General features: G+C 31.7%; 1 protein-coding gene across 2 annotated transcripts; it reads right to left on the bottom strand.

The window, feature by feature from the left end:
- Nucleotides 1-211: 211 nt before the first annotated feature.
- Nucleotides 212-13,519, bottom strand: LOC140039744 (uridine phosphorylase 1-like). 2 transcript variants are annotated; one of them, XM_072085354.1, is made up of 7 exons: nucleotides 13,384-13,519; nucleotides 9,828-9,983; nucleotides 7,092-7,250; nucleotides 5,876-6,061; nucleotides 5,385-5,523; nucleotides 1,732-1,878; nucleotides 212-730 (listed from the first exon to the last, which is right to left on the bottom strand). In XM_072085354.1, the coding sequence occupies exons 2-7, from the start codon at nucleotides 9,963-9,965 to the stop codon at nucleotides 594-596; spliced, it is 906 nt and encodes a 301-aa protein (XP_071941455.1). In that variant the 5' UTR covers nucleotides 9,966-9,983; nucleotides 13,384-13,519; the 3' UTR covers nucleotides 212-593. The 2 variants fall into 2 exon arrangements, with proteins under 2 accessions (XP_071941455.1, XP_071941456.1); XM_072085355.1 differs by having other exon boundaries at nucleotides 9,828-9,986.
- Nucleotides 13,520-16,309: the final 2,790 nt, after the last annotated feature.

Raw genomic sequence — 16,309 nt, forward strand, 5'->3', positions numbered from 1 at the left:
CAAAAATATATTTTTCAATTGTGGTTTTCAACAGCAGCTGCATTAAATCTATTACACTCCATATATTTTTATAAGCTGGAAGAAGCATTTTATTTTTTAAAAGATAGATTTAAATATAAATAAAATTGGTTGAAATAACAAAATAATTGTACAGTAAACCACTTTAAGGATTGTGTTTTTCCAAAAGAAAAATGATATCCCTGGTTTCTTATGACAGTTAAAATAATAATAATTTTAAGTATAAATATATAGAAATTCAGTCAGTAAAAAAAATATAAGTTTATAGTATAACTAAAAAGAATATAGCATTAAATAATTTATAAAATAATGTTTACTGCTTTTTAAATCTAAGTCTAATCTCTATATTTATATAACAATAAAATGTCTTAAAATAGTAGTATTCGTACATACATGTGTAAATGTATATTGCAAATTTGTCAACACTTTGACAAGACACTACAACACTTCATTAACAGGACATTTTGAAATGTCTTAAATTATAGAAAACTGTAAGCCAATATTTTTATCTTAATTATACAGCATGATAGAATATTATTTACTCTATAAAAATAGAAATATCATATTTGGCAAAATTACTTTGATAATTTTTGTTTTATGTATCTGGACACTATCTGCTGTGGATGCATTTCCATCTGTTTCAGTTCTGATGGTGGCGTTGAAACTTGATCGCCTTCCAGTCTATTGAGCAGAGCAACACAAACTATGGCAGCTAAAAATGATCAAAACATTTGTTAAAAAACAGAGTGACCTTATAATCTCTAATACAGTATATACTCATGTGAAAGGCAAAATGAAAATTAAAGACGACCACTAGAAATATATATTTATAGACAGTCCTCTTTATTTACTTTGAATATAATAATTAATATATACGAAAAATGTTGGCATCCAACCCTCTCCCAGCCTTTAAAATATCCTGTCCCTGCAATGCAATAGTCAATACAAATTGCTACATCGAAAAAAAAATTGTTCATAATATCATTCAAAAAAGTAAACATAATATTATGTTTTTACTTGAAAAAAAAAAATTAATTTTCGGATATAGATAAATTCTTGTGGGAACAAAAATATATAGATTAGTTAAATAAAGACAATTTTTTATTTCTGTAATAAACATAATATTATCAGTAGGTACTTTGTCTTTTACATCATTTTACAGCATTGTGAAAAGAGAAGTAAAATTGCATGATGTCACCCATGTTCTATAGTAGTATTATCTTAATTAAAAATTATATCATGGCTATCAACCAATCAGTGAATTAAAATTATAATGGGTATTTATCAACCTGAGTAGATTCTTGTCATTTGATTTGAGGATTGTGGGTCACATGATATTGTTGCTCCATTAAATTCTTACATCAAGAGTGCAATTCATTATGTTTATTCTTGTTACACAGTAGTCAACCTATTAATGTGTGCCATCTATAATTGTTGTACTCTGCATCCAAAATTGGATTGATTCCTTTTTTATATGGTTAAGGCCTTGGCCAACCCTCTTGTTAAAGTTTGTTTGAAACAAATAATTAATGTTTTATACTGTATGTGTGCAATGAAAAAAAAACATTTCATTTAGTAAAAGTTGAAATTGAATATTTAAGATCATGAAATTATTTTTATCATCGCACTCATAAACATTCATTATTTGTATAATCATAGACATATTCAAAATATGTTTTGCTATACAATCTACAGTATCAACACATTTCTTACCTGGTATACCAACAGTGTCACACATTGCAGCAAAACATGTGGACTCCATTTCTATATTCTTGACACCATGTTTTTCTGCTTCTCTTAAATATTCCATCTTATCTTCTTCTGTGTAGTCACACAAAGCACCATCTAAGCGTCCCTGATCTTCAATACAAACAAAATTAAAGATTAGCTATTACTTTATAGGTTTAATTGAATTCACAGATAATGGATTACAGTGAGCACCGTTTCAAGGCACACTGAACTTTCATCTTTATACAGGTCTTTTCGCGTTTAGCTGCTACTAAACAGCCATTTTCCTGTTCACAATTATGGATCAGTACACCAGGGTAACCCTAACCTTGATGTAAGTGCATATGAGCTATAAATGTACACTGGAACCCAAGTCCTTATCCAAGAAGACTTGTTCTACCACTACAGTATGGTTGAAGAGAGTTTAACCTGTGTTAATTTTATGCTTTTATGCTTTATACTGCATACTGCTTTAAACAGGGGAAACATAATTTATAGCCTACTCAAAATAAATATGAAAAACGCTGCTATGAAAGTTTTATACAAGAAAATGTGAAGTTTGAAAATTCATACACTACCATGTTGGAAAATAAAAATATAATATAATAAAATACAATTTATTATAAAATATAAAAATTTGAGGCTGGAATAATGCTATTAGAGCCAAATGTTAGTACTGTACAGAATTATTGGTTCTTATTGTAATTCACTTCTACTTTGCAGTAGAAATTAATACGTGTCCATCACAACCATGTGCGTAAAAGCAATTCATAACTACTTTGTTGAAATGCTTGTTATGATATTAAATCAATATTTTTTATGAGTTTACAATATCTATAACAATACAAGATAGATTCTGTTATTTTATTTATAGTATTTTGACAATTACCACTCTCATTCTTATGTATTATTTTGTTGTTTAAAAAAGCAAAATGATATTAAGATCTTGAGAAGAGAATGCAATAAAACTAATATGCATTGATAATGTTGAAAAAATTATTAAATTATTCAATGGTTCCTTTTCGACTGCAAAACTTATTTGACAGCATTTCCTTAAATGGTGGACTTTATTTATGCTACTCCATTCCATACCCTAACCTTTAATCCAACTACAAGGTATAAGGTATAAGGAAAAAGGAAGGAACTACAAGGTATAAAGGTAAAGGTATTATTATCTTTAAGCTTTCAAAATAAGGAAATTCAGAGTAGGCCCTCTGCTCCCCCACTGCAACCAGCAATGCAGTGCCTACACAGATGACCTACTGTGAGCGACCTTCTGGACCAACAGAGTAAAGCAAGGATATGGCACAGACAGGCTCGAACTCATGACATCACATACTATAGTCCGATTCCCTTTTTATTACACCATAACAGCACAAGCAATCCCAGACAGTCTACTATCCGCAACTAACACTATCTTATATTGTTGCAATTGTAACAACCCGATATTGTCACTAAACATTTCCTGGTAAACATTCTAAAACAGCTTAAAAATGCAAAATTCGCCAAGACAGGGGAGGAAGAGGGGGAGGGAGGCGGGAGGGTACCCAACCAACTGGTGGAGTCTCTGTCACACATTTTTTTCTCAGGTTTATATCATAATACCAATCATCAAAAAATCCATATAGACCTATTGATTTTCTACTTTGGAACAAGACTATTTTGACATTACATTAAAGGTTTTATTATTTAACAGTTTCTTAAATTATGTTTATAAAAATGTTGAACTTTTGTCATTTGTTACAATATTACAATTGTCCTAAATCCTTTGGTATTGTGTGTTACAATTGCTTGATATTAGTCAATTAGGCATGAAGAAAATAAAATTCTTTCTGATGTAACCATGGCTATAACTTTACTATCATTATCATCTTTAACTGTATGGGTATAGAGGGCAGTTTGACTTAAAGCTCAGGTACAGGCATGAATTTTAAATATAACATTTGGTTAATTGTACATAAATCAAATATTTGTAACAGAAATTGAGACGAAAAAAACATGCATTTCCCTTAATATGATCAAATACAAAATTTGGCAAAATTCTTCCATAAAAACCAGGAAGACTTTTTTCAGTAGTTAGGTATATTAACCTAATGTAATAGCATGTCTGGTGACGCCCTAGACAGTGAAAAAAGATGGTGGATATACGGTGGATAATTTTTGCAATAGCATGAAAATAAAAATCTGAAGTTGAATAAAAATATCAGAAATGTAATATTCAAGTTATATTACCTATATTTAGTCATCTGAGAAGATTTTTTACCACACCGTTTATTTTTCATAGCTTTTTAAAATGCCTCTCTATTTACAAAATTTGTGTACAAAAGAATAGAGATTTTACTGTGTAATTTGAACTATCTGATAAGAAAGTGCTTATTTTCAACAAGCTTGTGTAACACAAATAAAATCCCAAAAATTATGAAACATTGGGGAAACTATAGATCGATAATTATTGGAATGTATGATCAATAGAAATTTTTTGCCCGCACCTGGCCTTTAAAATAAATTGATTTTAGTTTATATTTATATATATGTAAAGCCACACTAAAACCAATTATGTCAACATAACACCAAGGTCAGGGAGGTTGTGTTCTTTCTCTATATAGGCCCAATTACTCTGTGGGAGAGTCTATCACAACAATTTACAATTGATAAATATGAAGAATGTTCATGATTTTAAAGTTTGACTGTTCTTCAGGCTTATGCTAAAACCAAATTTGAGATCATGAAGATATTTTTTTAAAGAAAAACAAATTAATTAATCATCTTTACTGTTTTTAGAACATCTCTGCACCATCTCACAGTTCTATGTAAAAAAGCTTGATTTATATTAAACACATTATCATTTTAAAAAGTAAAGTAACAGTTTGAACCTGCACAACCCTCTATTTGTGATGTCAAGGTTGTAAAATTTGTGAAATTATCTACAATTCTTGACCATTATTGTTGTTTGACACTTAACCTTTTAACACCTACCCAAGAGGCTACCTCTCATAAAAAATACTTAGTTTGAAACAATGTTTCTTTAAACTGAATTTAAGACATATGCACACAATTGATGTTGCTTGTATTATCATCTTGATTATTATTATGGTGAATATTATATTACATGACCTTTTATCTAATAAGCACCAAATACTTATTAGCCTCAATCATATCCATATGGTAAACTAACCTGGTGTTGAGTACAGAGCAGTGAAAACAGGGTCATGAATAATTTGAAAAATTACTGGTGCTGTTAAATTTAGTAGGGCCACACACTATATCTTTTTTATTTAACAATTACCATTTGATTTGATTTATAAAATCAAAGCATCTGCACAGACAGAAATTGCATTACTCTGGCCTAGCCTACAGTACAACCACATTGGTAAAGGTAAATAAATAAATATTGACTGGGCTTTCATCAGGGCATGGTTACAAATATAGCCCTCAGTGATGGAGACATACTATATCCCTTGACTTCATCTTGGGATATAAGTATAGTTTTTTTAAATTTTTCTCAACAACCACCCATAAAATTGTTAATTTCCTGTATTTTATTATATTTATAATTACAGTATACAGTATATGCGAATCATAGTTGAAATCGGTCATCAAATAGTGAGTGAGATCAAAAATAAGAAAAGTTATCATACTTTCATAAAAATCAGAAGTACTCAATGTTTTTCCTTTCACGACATCAAATGAATCAGTTTCTTGTTTACAGCTTAATAGAGTTTCAAGCATGTCTTTACATAATGGTGTGTTTCTACTTTTGATCTTTCCTAGGACGGCCTGAGGAAAAATCAGAGAAACAAAAAATGAATTCACAATATCCAACATTTAATGGTATACCAAAGATGAATGGTGAGAAGAAATTAGGGAAATGCCTTTTGACAGGAAAAAAGGAACATTATAGTACTTTATATAGCTGTGTACTACAGTAGTAGAAGTCTATTATCAAACAAAAAATTCAATTCGACTATATGGCCAGTTAATAAATCAAAATTGTTTCTCAAAGTATGAAAATTAAATCATATGATGGCCGATTGCATTATTTCTTTTTATAAAACATTTGAAAACTGAAAATGTGTCAATAGGACAAGCAATTTCTCAATCTGCAATTATCAATTTTAAATAAACTTACAAGATGATATTTTGGCTCAAACATTTCATTGACAGCAGTTTCAGTAACAACAACAGTACCAGGTTTTACTCCGATACCTCCAGATGTTCCTATACGTACCATTACCACATCACTGCACTTTGCATAATGCAAAAGTTTCATTACTTCATGCAATAATATAGAAAGTGACGGCATTCCTATACCATGCTAAAAAAAGATAAATTAAAGAATTGAGTGCAAAATAGGGTCTTACATCAACACTAAAATACTTTACAAATGCTTGTATCACTAATATATTTCCCCCATTCAACTCATACTCCCTATTTGTATACTGCCTGTACAGTAGGTAAGGTGATGGATCACAACATGGATTATGTTATGGGAGAGTTCATTAATCCTTATGCCATGGCAAATTACGTGCACCCACAAAATCAATTTGACCCATATAAAAAATTGTCATATATAATATGGTATGACAGGGTTATGTTTGCACATGTGATTAAAATGTGTTAATGAAAATCCAGCACAAAAATGTTTGGCCATAATATTATTAATAATGCACAAATTGAATACTGTGGGTTTAAGGCAAATTAACACATCGCTTGTCATGGTTAAACGAAGACAATACATTAAAAAGTCGATAAAACAAACAGGTATATCAAAAGGCTCCATTATTAACTACTTGTTTTATGTTGGTCGTGTTGCATTAGTTGCATAGTATACTGAATTGTAGATTTGAGTATAAATTGCAGTTCTTGAAGGCTAATTTTGAGTTCTATAGTGCTAGATTGTGGATATACCATACAGTACTCTATATAGTTAGTAGAACAGAATTCTAATTGTGGTTGTTGGAGGGTGACCAGGCCTTATTTATTTTTCATTAATTAAAACCTATAAAATGGGGATAAACTTTTAACAAGGTACAAAATAATGACAACAAAATTAAAATAATATTGAAATACTTAGCACGTTTCACAAGCTTTTCATTAAAATGTTTATAATAATCTTCACCATATTTACTATTTTTTCTTTATCCTTCAGGTTAATATCATAATCTCAGTCAATAAAAGTTCTAATCTTTATAACACAAAATTGCAGAAAAATAGCTAACCAAACTTAGTAAGATATTTCCTTTAAATTAAGTATTTTGTGGGAAGAGTGAGATTGGTATTTCACCTAAGACAATAAACACCATCTTAACTCTTAGCCCAAAACCTTAAGTGTTAATACAGCTTACATTGACTGCTAGTACAGGACCAACTTTGTACATTGAGTACCTGTCAGTAGAACAAATATCTTTCGGTTCATCTTTGCAATCCACAATTCCAATTAGTTGCTCTTGCATGAACTTTGCAAATACAAACATCCTTTTTGCACTGCCTCCCATGCACACAAACTATAACAAAAAATATACATTCCACAATTTAAAAGTCTGTCCCCACTATCTTTAGCACCTTCGCAGAATCAAGGATGACACAAACAAATGTAAACTATAATCAATATGCGAACAACTGTTGATTATCAACTTTGATGATATAATAAGGTGGGAGTTTGAAACTATTTTAGGTCAATTCTTTTTTTCAACCTTTTCTATTGGCAGAAAAAACAGTTCCTAAAAAATACAGTTTTAAAACCATTTCCTTTTTCAATAAACAGACCCTGAGCTCATTGAAACAACAAATGTGCCTGGTATTTATGATTATCGATATCAGAACCTGTCTCAAATTTTACTTTCAATATCATAATATTGATTTTGTGGTGATTGGTTGTTGTGGTACTCATATTAAATATCAAAAATTGACAGACTACTAATAAAGGCTTAACCAAACGGGCATGGAAAAGAAGAAAATAGAGCAACTGTGGAAATGTTCTTGTTCTTTGTTATTAAATCATGCATTTTTTTTTAGGTTAACACTCCACCTTTATTCATTCAATGTTTCATAATAATGATTACATACTTTTTCTAACTTTTGTTGGTACTTTCTGTTTCTTTTTTTTCTCTTATTAATTTTAACCTTTAGTATCATACCATTACTGAACATTATTTTTATTAAATAACATTCATTTTATATTTCATTAATTTTATTTTATTAAATTATTGTATTACTTTTGTTATTTTTATATTTTGTGAAATGTGTATTATACACATTTCACAAAATAATAGCTTCCAAATAAATGATTATTCTTATTGTTATGTTAGCGCTCCAGGGTAGGCCAGACGCTTGTCTGGCAACCCTCTAAAAAAGCAGATAGGACAACTCATTGCTTCACGCCTACAGATAGTCACCATCCTGGCCAAAAAATCCTCATGACGTACTGTTAAATAATTGGTTATTAAACATTCATAATTTACTTAACTGAATTGTGTAGGAAGTCTCCCATAATATTTGAGTAGAAACTAGAAGTAATTTTAAATTCTAAAACTAATATTTAAAAAATCGAAACTGATAGCTTTGATTGTTCCCTGTGTTTGTTCATTAGTTAATGATCTACTATACCAAACATATTTTATTTATTTTTATTTATTCTTTTTATTTTCATTTTAGGAAAATTTCAAAGGATAACCACAAGTGAATTCATTTACTATCCTTCTCAAAGGTGGCAATCCCACTCACAAGACAAACATATACACAAGATGCTCTACATAAACAAAGTCTTTGGGAGTGGAGTTGTTAATTGTCATGAGAAATAAACCCTGACATATGACAGTATTTATATTGTATTTTTTAAGTGGAAGTTCGTCAATGATTTTCATGTTTGAAGTAGTTATTTCAAACTTCAAAAACCAATATTTAAACTGCATTATTTAACTGTACTTGACTTGACTATTATTGTATCAATTTGCTTATAATATAAAGAGGTCTGGATTGAAACTGAAATGGTTTTATAAACAAGTTGATTCGTCTACTCTAGATACTATTGGTATCAGTTAATAAGCTCCTGCAGCCCATGTTGGCAATTACAGTACACTACAGTAAATGGCTCAAAATTATTTATACAACAAACTGTTTTAAAACAAGTGTGAAATGGCCCATTTACATAGAAGGACAGCGATGGGGCGGATAAGGATAGACAATGAAGCAGACAAAGAAGACGAAGATGAGGATGAAGACTAGGAAGATGATGAGACTTTTATCATTCAACCAATAAAATATGTTGTCGTCTTGAAAGAATAGTTAAGTTATTCATTATTTATATAATAGACTGGTAAATATCTTTTTTGGAAATTCCCAGTGTGTATAATTACTCGCTCACACATGAAAACATTATTATCATTAATCTCTATTGGAAATTCCATACCGGGAAAAGGAAATTGGTGATAGATACAGCATGTTGAGAAGATGAAAGAGGAAATATATACTGTACCCATCATTAGAATACAATTAAAACTGTATATTAATGGTTTTAAATTTGTATAGCGCATAATACAAATAGTCACTATGCGCTGTGGACTCAGATGTTACACTTTTCAATTACTTCTCCTATAAGGGTTACGTCATGTTAGTGCAGCCATTATAAAGCGCTCTTTTATCTGTCCACGACACAGTGGCTGTGTTCTACCACCAGAATCATGAAGCGAGTGAGCCTCCAACCTTGCCGATGTTAGGGCTGGATTACGGTTCCACTGTCTTAACCGCTCGGTCACTCACTCAAGAATAGTATGATATATATTAAGCAGTGGCAAACAAATGTTTTTAATGAAATCAAAATCAATCAAATCTTTACTCGTTCCATATATAGAAAATGTACATGGAAAAATTGTTTTCATCGACAGAAAGGAAAAATATGGAGTTATCTTTCTAAACTACTGTATATAATAAAACACAATTTAAAAAAAAAAATAAAAACATTTACATTTTTCTCTACTCTACAGCTCACTATATGTCGTAGATTCAAGAAAAGTTATATTTTTTCCAATTTAATAATTGATCAAACACTTTAAAAAATACCACTATAGGTAAAAATGACAAACCTTAACATCTCCAAACAATTTTGGAAGATCATCTTTTGATGAGAAACCAATATGATAAAGAACATCTTCATGTAGTTTTGTTAGATGTTTATTTGGAACCTTGAAATGCTTTTCTTTATTTTCACTGTTTTCCATCATGCAAACAACAATCAATTCCTACTTTAAAAAAAAAGGCAATTTGTTAAAAACATCAATATGCTGATACACTGGATAGCAAGTTTGCGGTACACCACGTATGTAGTTCTGAAAAAGAACTGATGAGTTTCTTGACATTTGGAGCAATATGCTCTGATTGTCCTCAGGAGTAAGAATGCAGTCCAGGAAATTGGTGAATATCAAGATTGGATAGGACTAGGTGTAAAAGCTAAAACATGCAAAGGTTTGAATTAGGCTGTAGAAGAGCATTGTAGTTTCTCTTTGAACAATGGTGAACGGAAACATGGCTATAGAAGAGGTATATGAAAAACCAAGTGAAACAAGCTAAGAAAACAATAGCATTGTCTGGAAACTGAGTGAAGAAGGTCAAAACTTGTATCTAGATTTAAGGTTGTGGAATGTCACAACTGGCCAAAAAACTACAGCATGGTTTGTCGATGTACAATAGATTAATTGAGAAAAAAAGATATATCACTGACAACAAAGTTATAGCCACCATACCCAAAGATAAAACCATATCAGGAAACCGGTAAAATCAAAGTATTAAGCATTACTTAGAGGGCCATAGCCACCAGTACGGTTGCAATCAGCTTGTTTTCTGGAAAACATCACACCACTTTATCTCTCGTGGCTACATCACTGACTTATTACTTTGATTTTATCTGTTTTGCTTAGGTGTATTTAAATAATTAATTAATCAAGGCCATAGCGAGACAAAGATGCTTTAAATATAATTATTAATATAAAATATGGCAATCTGCACTGGGGAATTGAGGTTGTTGGTAAAAATTGAAAATTTAAGATGAGGCGAGTTCCTCATGCTGGCTACGGTCCTATTATAATTATAAAGCAAATTATAAATTCAAATAAAAAATTTGTGTAAAGAAAAAATGCAATAAAGTATTTGTGGTGGCTTTCAGAGTTTTTTATGGATTGATGGTAGATTCTCCTGTCCTCCTCCTGCTTTAACCTTTTCCATCAAAGTGTAATAATTATTTGACGAACCCAACAATGATTACTAGCATAGGCTTTTGTCTGAAGAACAGTTTGTAATAATTTCGTTAAAAATACATTTATAAATATTATTACATTTAGAATGTATTGCATTTTTAATCCCTTATCATTGTATTGGTTTCAACATAAGTAAATTTAAAATTACCCGAGATTGACAAATATATAAGTACCAAATTTTTTCCGATGTGATTCATTTTGTATGGTACTAATAAATAAATGTTAATATGTTCTATACAGTGTAATGTTGGACACAGTAGAACCCTCCCTTTTGACACACATCCCTTTGTCAACTTTCCAAGTGAAGAAGAGGAAATATTGTTTTAACACATGGTCAATGCCTACTGTATTCAGAGGACACCTATATTAAGGAAACACTTTGATGGCTCCCTAGATGTCCAGGGTTGTATACCTTTGAAATAATGTAAAACACAAATCATTCCTACTGTAACCAATGCAGTATAATCAGTCAATAGACGTGACAAAAATGTATGTTGTTAAACCTCTTTTAAAGCACTGTTAAATGTATTATGGTTGCATGAATTAGGACGGAAATATAGCATTAAAAGCCATGAATTGGTGCATGTTATTGTTATTGACTTTTGTATTGACTTATACTGTATAATAGATTGAGACAGCCAATAAAAAAACAAATAGGAAATATCCATCTCAATAGCATCTGTTAAAAGTGTTATTTTTAGCTTGGAAATTCCAATCAGAAGGAAATGTTTACAACATTCTAACATTCAATGCACTGAAGGTTGAGTTGAGCACATTGTGTAGGCCTACACTTGCAAAAACAAAAGAAAAACAGGAATTCTCAGTTTTGACTCCAAACTCACAACCTTCTTTACTTTACTGTTAGACCACAAACAGGCATTATTATTTCCACTTACTGTATAGTGGATGAATAAAAGGTTATCTTATCTCATACTTTTATAAATTACAGGTTGAATTTGTAATTGACAATTAATTACTTTTAATACATTATACTTTATTGTATATGTTTTATTCCTTGAAATGTACCAATTTATTCTATGTGACAGATGTTCTGTCATGGATACATAACTTTCCATTTAATTCTGGCAAACAAAGGAAATTAATCAGAATTTGGAAATTCCAAAATCTGCATTCAGTTTCAATTTCTGTAATAATTTACCAGTAAATAATACTGTATGTAGTCTTTTGTCAGCAAGTAATGAAGGAAGTTAATAGCAAGTACCTATACTGTACCACTGAATGTGTTAAAAAAAAAAAGATTTTTACACAAAACTCAGTTTACTGAAACTTACATTAAGAAACAGTCAGGGAAAAAATGGCAAAAGGTTTCCTACTTTGATTGTTTTTACTACTTTTACTGGATTTTGCCATTTTTCCTCTAACTAGAAAGATATTGTCCCCTTGAATTTTTTTTTTCATTTCTTTGTTGAATATGCCACATAATGGTTTACTAAAAATTTGATCCGAAAAAAAAATATTTGACCTGAATAAAATGTAATAAAAAAAGAAAGAAAATAGTTAAAATGGCTGCCAGCCAATGTGTTTTTGGTAAAATTTTAAAGTTTATTTTGTATATTAATAATGAAAACAAATGGCCCATTTCTGATTTTCATAAACTTTGTTCATATTCATGTTTTTGGAGCACAAATCTTTAATCCAAATAAAAACAATGTTGGACCTCAAAACAAAAATGTCAGATTGCTATGGGTTTGAACTTTTTACTTGCAAACTGACAACTTGGTTGTCTTTATTTTTTACTCAGTAAAAATATATAAAAATAAATAAAATTTCTGGATGAAACTTTGTGGCAAATCAATTTCAATTATTCAACAAGTATCCCTGAAATTGACCAACAACCTTGACCTGATATGTTAAATTGGATTAGCAATTCAAATTTTGTGATGTGAACTTATTGAAAAAGAAAAAAATATTATTCATATTATAATTAAGCCAAATATATCTTGTTAAGCGTCACCGCCACCCTTGATTTTCAAGCCTGAAATGCCAAAACAAAAAGAAAAATCGTAACTTCGACAATTGCATGATTTATATTATTAATTTACAGATAAAATACAAATAATTTATTTAATTACCCATAACATACTTTATTTGTCAGATGGTTTATTTGCCTTGTTAGACAGAGACTCAGCCCATAAAATGTATAACTCCATGCTCAGCCGAGTCCCCTGTAGTCAACTCAATACCAAAAGTGCAGAGTAAATTTTAGTTGTAACTCAATGCATGATGAAGCATGAAAACATTATTAATTATTACCACCAGGATGGTCCAATGTGTACTACTCGTACATGATACGGGTGAGGCAGGTTCTTAAAATAAACAAGTCTAGACCTAGAGGCCTAAATTCAGAAATTTATATAATAATTCTTACCGTTTTTATTGAAATTAACAGCTTATTTTCGATATGACGTGTCCAATGCAATCAATGACTCCTACCAGGGCAGCAGTAAGTACAACCGACACAGCTGTTGTTGTTAATCGTTTTCAAATGAATTTCATTCATATTAAATTATCATCCCATGCCGCGATCGATAAAAATAAGAGATTTACCAAAACATTGAATAACGCCCTCTCTCGCCTATCTTTGAGAAGGGAGGGTAGGAAGGGAGAGGGTAACTCTACTACTTCAGCAGAAAGGACATTATGTCGTCGTCGTCATCGTCGTCGTCGTCAATGGACATTACTTAAAGATGTATTGTCCCTTGAAACACAAGAAATGAAAAAAAAAATATTCTAAATTTAAATTGGCCATATCAAAGTAATATTCGAGCCAAAAACAACAAGTTTACGTAATACTAACAGGTAAATTAATTTGATTACATTTCGTCTGGAAAATCGTCACGAGCGAAAGTAAACAAAGATTTCAAACCATTAGTATGCATTATGCATGATGCTAATTAGGATTGTTTACAACTCGTCGCGATTGAGAAGGTGTTTTCACACAGATCGCGAAGAAGTTTTATGATTATGCATACAGAGTTAGCCAAACAAGCGAGGTGCATTCCCAGCTAGCAATTTGACATTGGCCCGACGTCGGCAAGCGTCGGCAGACGTCGACAAAGTCGCGGGCAAATTGCCGACGTTATTACAACGTTATTACAACGTGTACTATAAGTCGTGAATTTAATGGTTGTTAACCTAACGTCCTGCCGACGTCGTATTTACGTTGAAAAATTGACAAAAAAATGTGCCTTGCGATTACATAAATCCAACGTCAGTTTGACGTCGTTATCATTGGTTGGCACAACGTCTGCAAACGTCAACATATTAAAGTAATTTTGACACGTCACATCAACGTTGGCAAAACGTTGTAAAGAGTTGTCAACAATCAAACGTCGTCACAACGTTGACAATTTGCCAATATATGACAACTTATCAAGTCGGCAAATTATTGTTGGTTTAACGTCGCCATTAGTCGTTGGTTCACCGTTAGCGAATGTCGACACACTAAAGTCATTTTCCTCACGTTGCACCGACATCGGCTAATGGTTGTAAAATTTATGTAGGCATTTTAACGTCTACCCAACGTTTGAAATTGGATACAAGACTTTAAGCATTTGGGTTGTTCATTTATGTCGATTCAACGTCAAATAAAAGTTGTTAAGCCAACGTCAGCAATTGTCAACAACATTACATTGACTTGTTCCACGTCATACAGACGTTGGCTTATAGTTGTATACGTTAAGTCGGATATCAAACGTCGTGCCAACGCTTGAAATTGACGCAAAATACTATCATTTATGGTCACTATTCTAGCGTCAGTTTAACGTCAAATAAAAGTTGTTAAGCCAACGTCAGCAATTGTCAAAAATATTACATTGACTTGTTCCACGTCATGCAGACGTTGGCTAATAGTTGTATACGTTAAGTCTGATATCAAACGTCGTGCCAACGCTTGAAATTGACGCAAAATACTATCATTTATGGTCACTATTCTAGCGTCAGTTTAACGTCAAATAAAAGTTGTTAAGCCAACGTCAGCAATTGTCAAAAATATTACATTGACTTGTTCCACGTCATACAGACGTTGGCTTATAGTTGTATACGTTAAGTCTGATATCAAACGTCATACCAACGCTTGAAATTGACGCAAAATACAATCATTTATGGTCACTATTCTAGCGTCAGTTTAACGTCAAATAAAAGTTGTTAAGCCAACGTCAGCAATTGTCAACAACATTACATTGACTTGTTCCACGTCATGCAGACGTTGGCTAAACGTTGTATACGTTAAGTCTGATATCAAACGTCGTGCCAACGCTTGAAATTGACGCAAAATACTAGCATTTATGGTCACTATTCTAGCGTCAGTTTAACGTCAAATAAAAGTTGTTAAGCCAACGTCAGCAATTGTCAACAACATTACATTGACTTGTTCCACGTCATACAGACGTTGGCTAATAGTTGTATACGTTAAGTCTGATATCAAACGTCGTGCCAACGCTTGAAATTGACGCAAAATACAATCATTTATGGTCACTATTCTAGCGTCAGTTTAACGTCAAATAAAAGTTGTTAAGCCAACGTCAGCAATTGTCAACAACATTACATTGACTTGTTCCACGTCATGCAGACGTTGGCTAAAAGTTGTATACGTTAAGTCTGATATCAAACGTCGTGCCAACGCTTGAAATTGACGCAAAATACTAGCATTTATGGTCACTATTCTAGCGTCAGTTTAACGTCAAATAAAAGTTGTTAAGCCAACGTCAGCAATTGTCAACAACATTACATTGACTTGTTCCACGTCATACAGACGTTGGCTAATAGTTGTATACGTTAAGTCTGATATCAAACGTCGTGCCAACGCTTGAAATTGACGCAAAATACAATCATTTATGGTCACTATTCTAGCGTCAGTTTAACGTCAAATAAAAGTTGTTAAGCCAACGTCAGCCATTGTCAACAACATTACATTGACTTGTTCCACGTCATGCAGACGTTGGCTAATAGTTGTATACGTTAAGTCTGATATCAAACGTCGTGCCAACGCTTGAAATTGACGCAAAATACTAGCATTTATGGTCACTATTCTAGCGTCAGTTTAACGTCAAATAAAAGTTGTTAAGCCAACGTCAGCAATTGTCAAAAATATTACATTGACTTGTTCCACGTCATGCAGACGTTGGCTAATAGTTGTATACGTTAAGTCTGATATCAAACGTCATACCAACGCTTGAAATTGACGCAAAATACAATCATTTATGGTCACTATTCTAGCGTCAGTTTAACGTCAAATAAAAGTTGTTAAGCCAACGTCAGCAATTGTCAACAACATTACATTGACTTGGTCCACG

This window comes from Antedon mediterranea, chromosome 2 (assembly GCF_964355755.1).
Source record: "Antedon mediterranea chromosome 2, ecAntMedi1.1, whole genome shotgun sequence".
NCBI classification, from domain to species: domain Eukaryota; kingdom Metazoa; phylum Echinodermata; class Crinoidea; order Comatulida; family Antedonidae; genus Antedon; species Antedon mediterranea.

Coding starts and splice junctions, on each gene's coding strand:
- LOC140039744 (XM_072085354.1), bottom strand. CDS start 9,965: ATGATGGAAAACAGTGAAAATAAAGAAAAGCATTTCAAGGTTCCAAAT. Junction 6,062..7,091: donor GTCCTGTACTAGCAGTCAAT/GTAAGCTGTATT, acceptor ATCTTTTTTTAG/CATGGTATAGGAATGCCGTC. Junction 5,524..5,875: donor TTGAGCCAAAATATCATCTT/GTAAGTTTATTT, acceptor ATTTTTCCTCAG/GCCGTCCTAGGAAAGATCAA.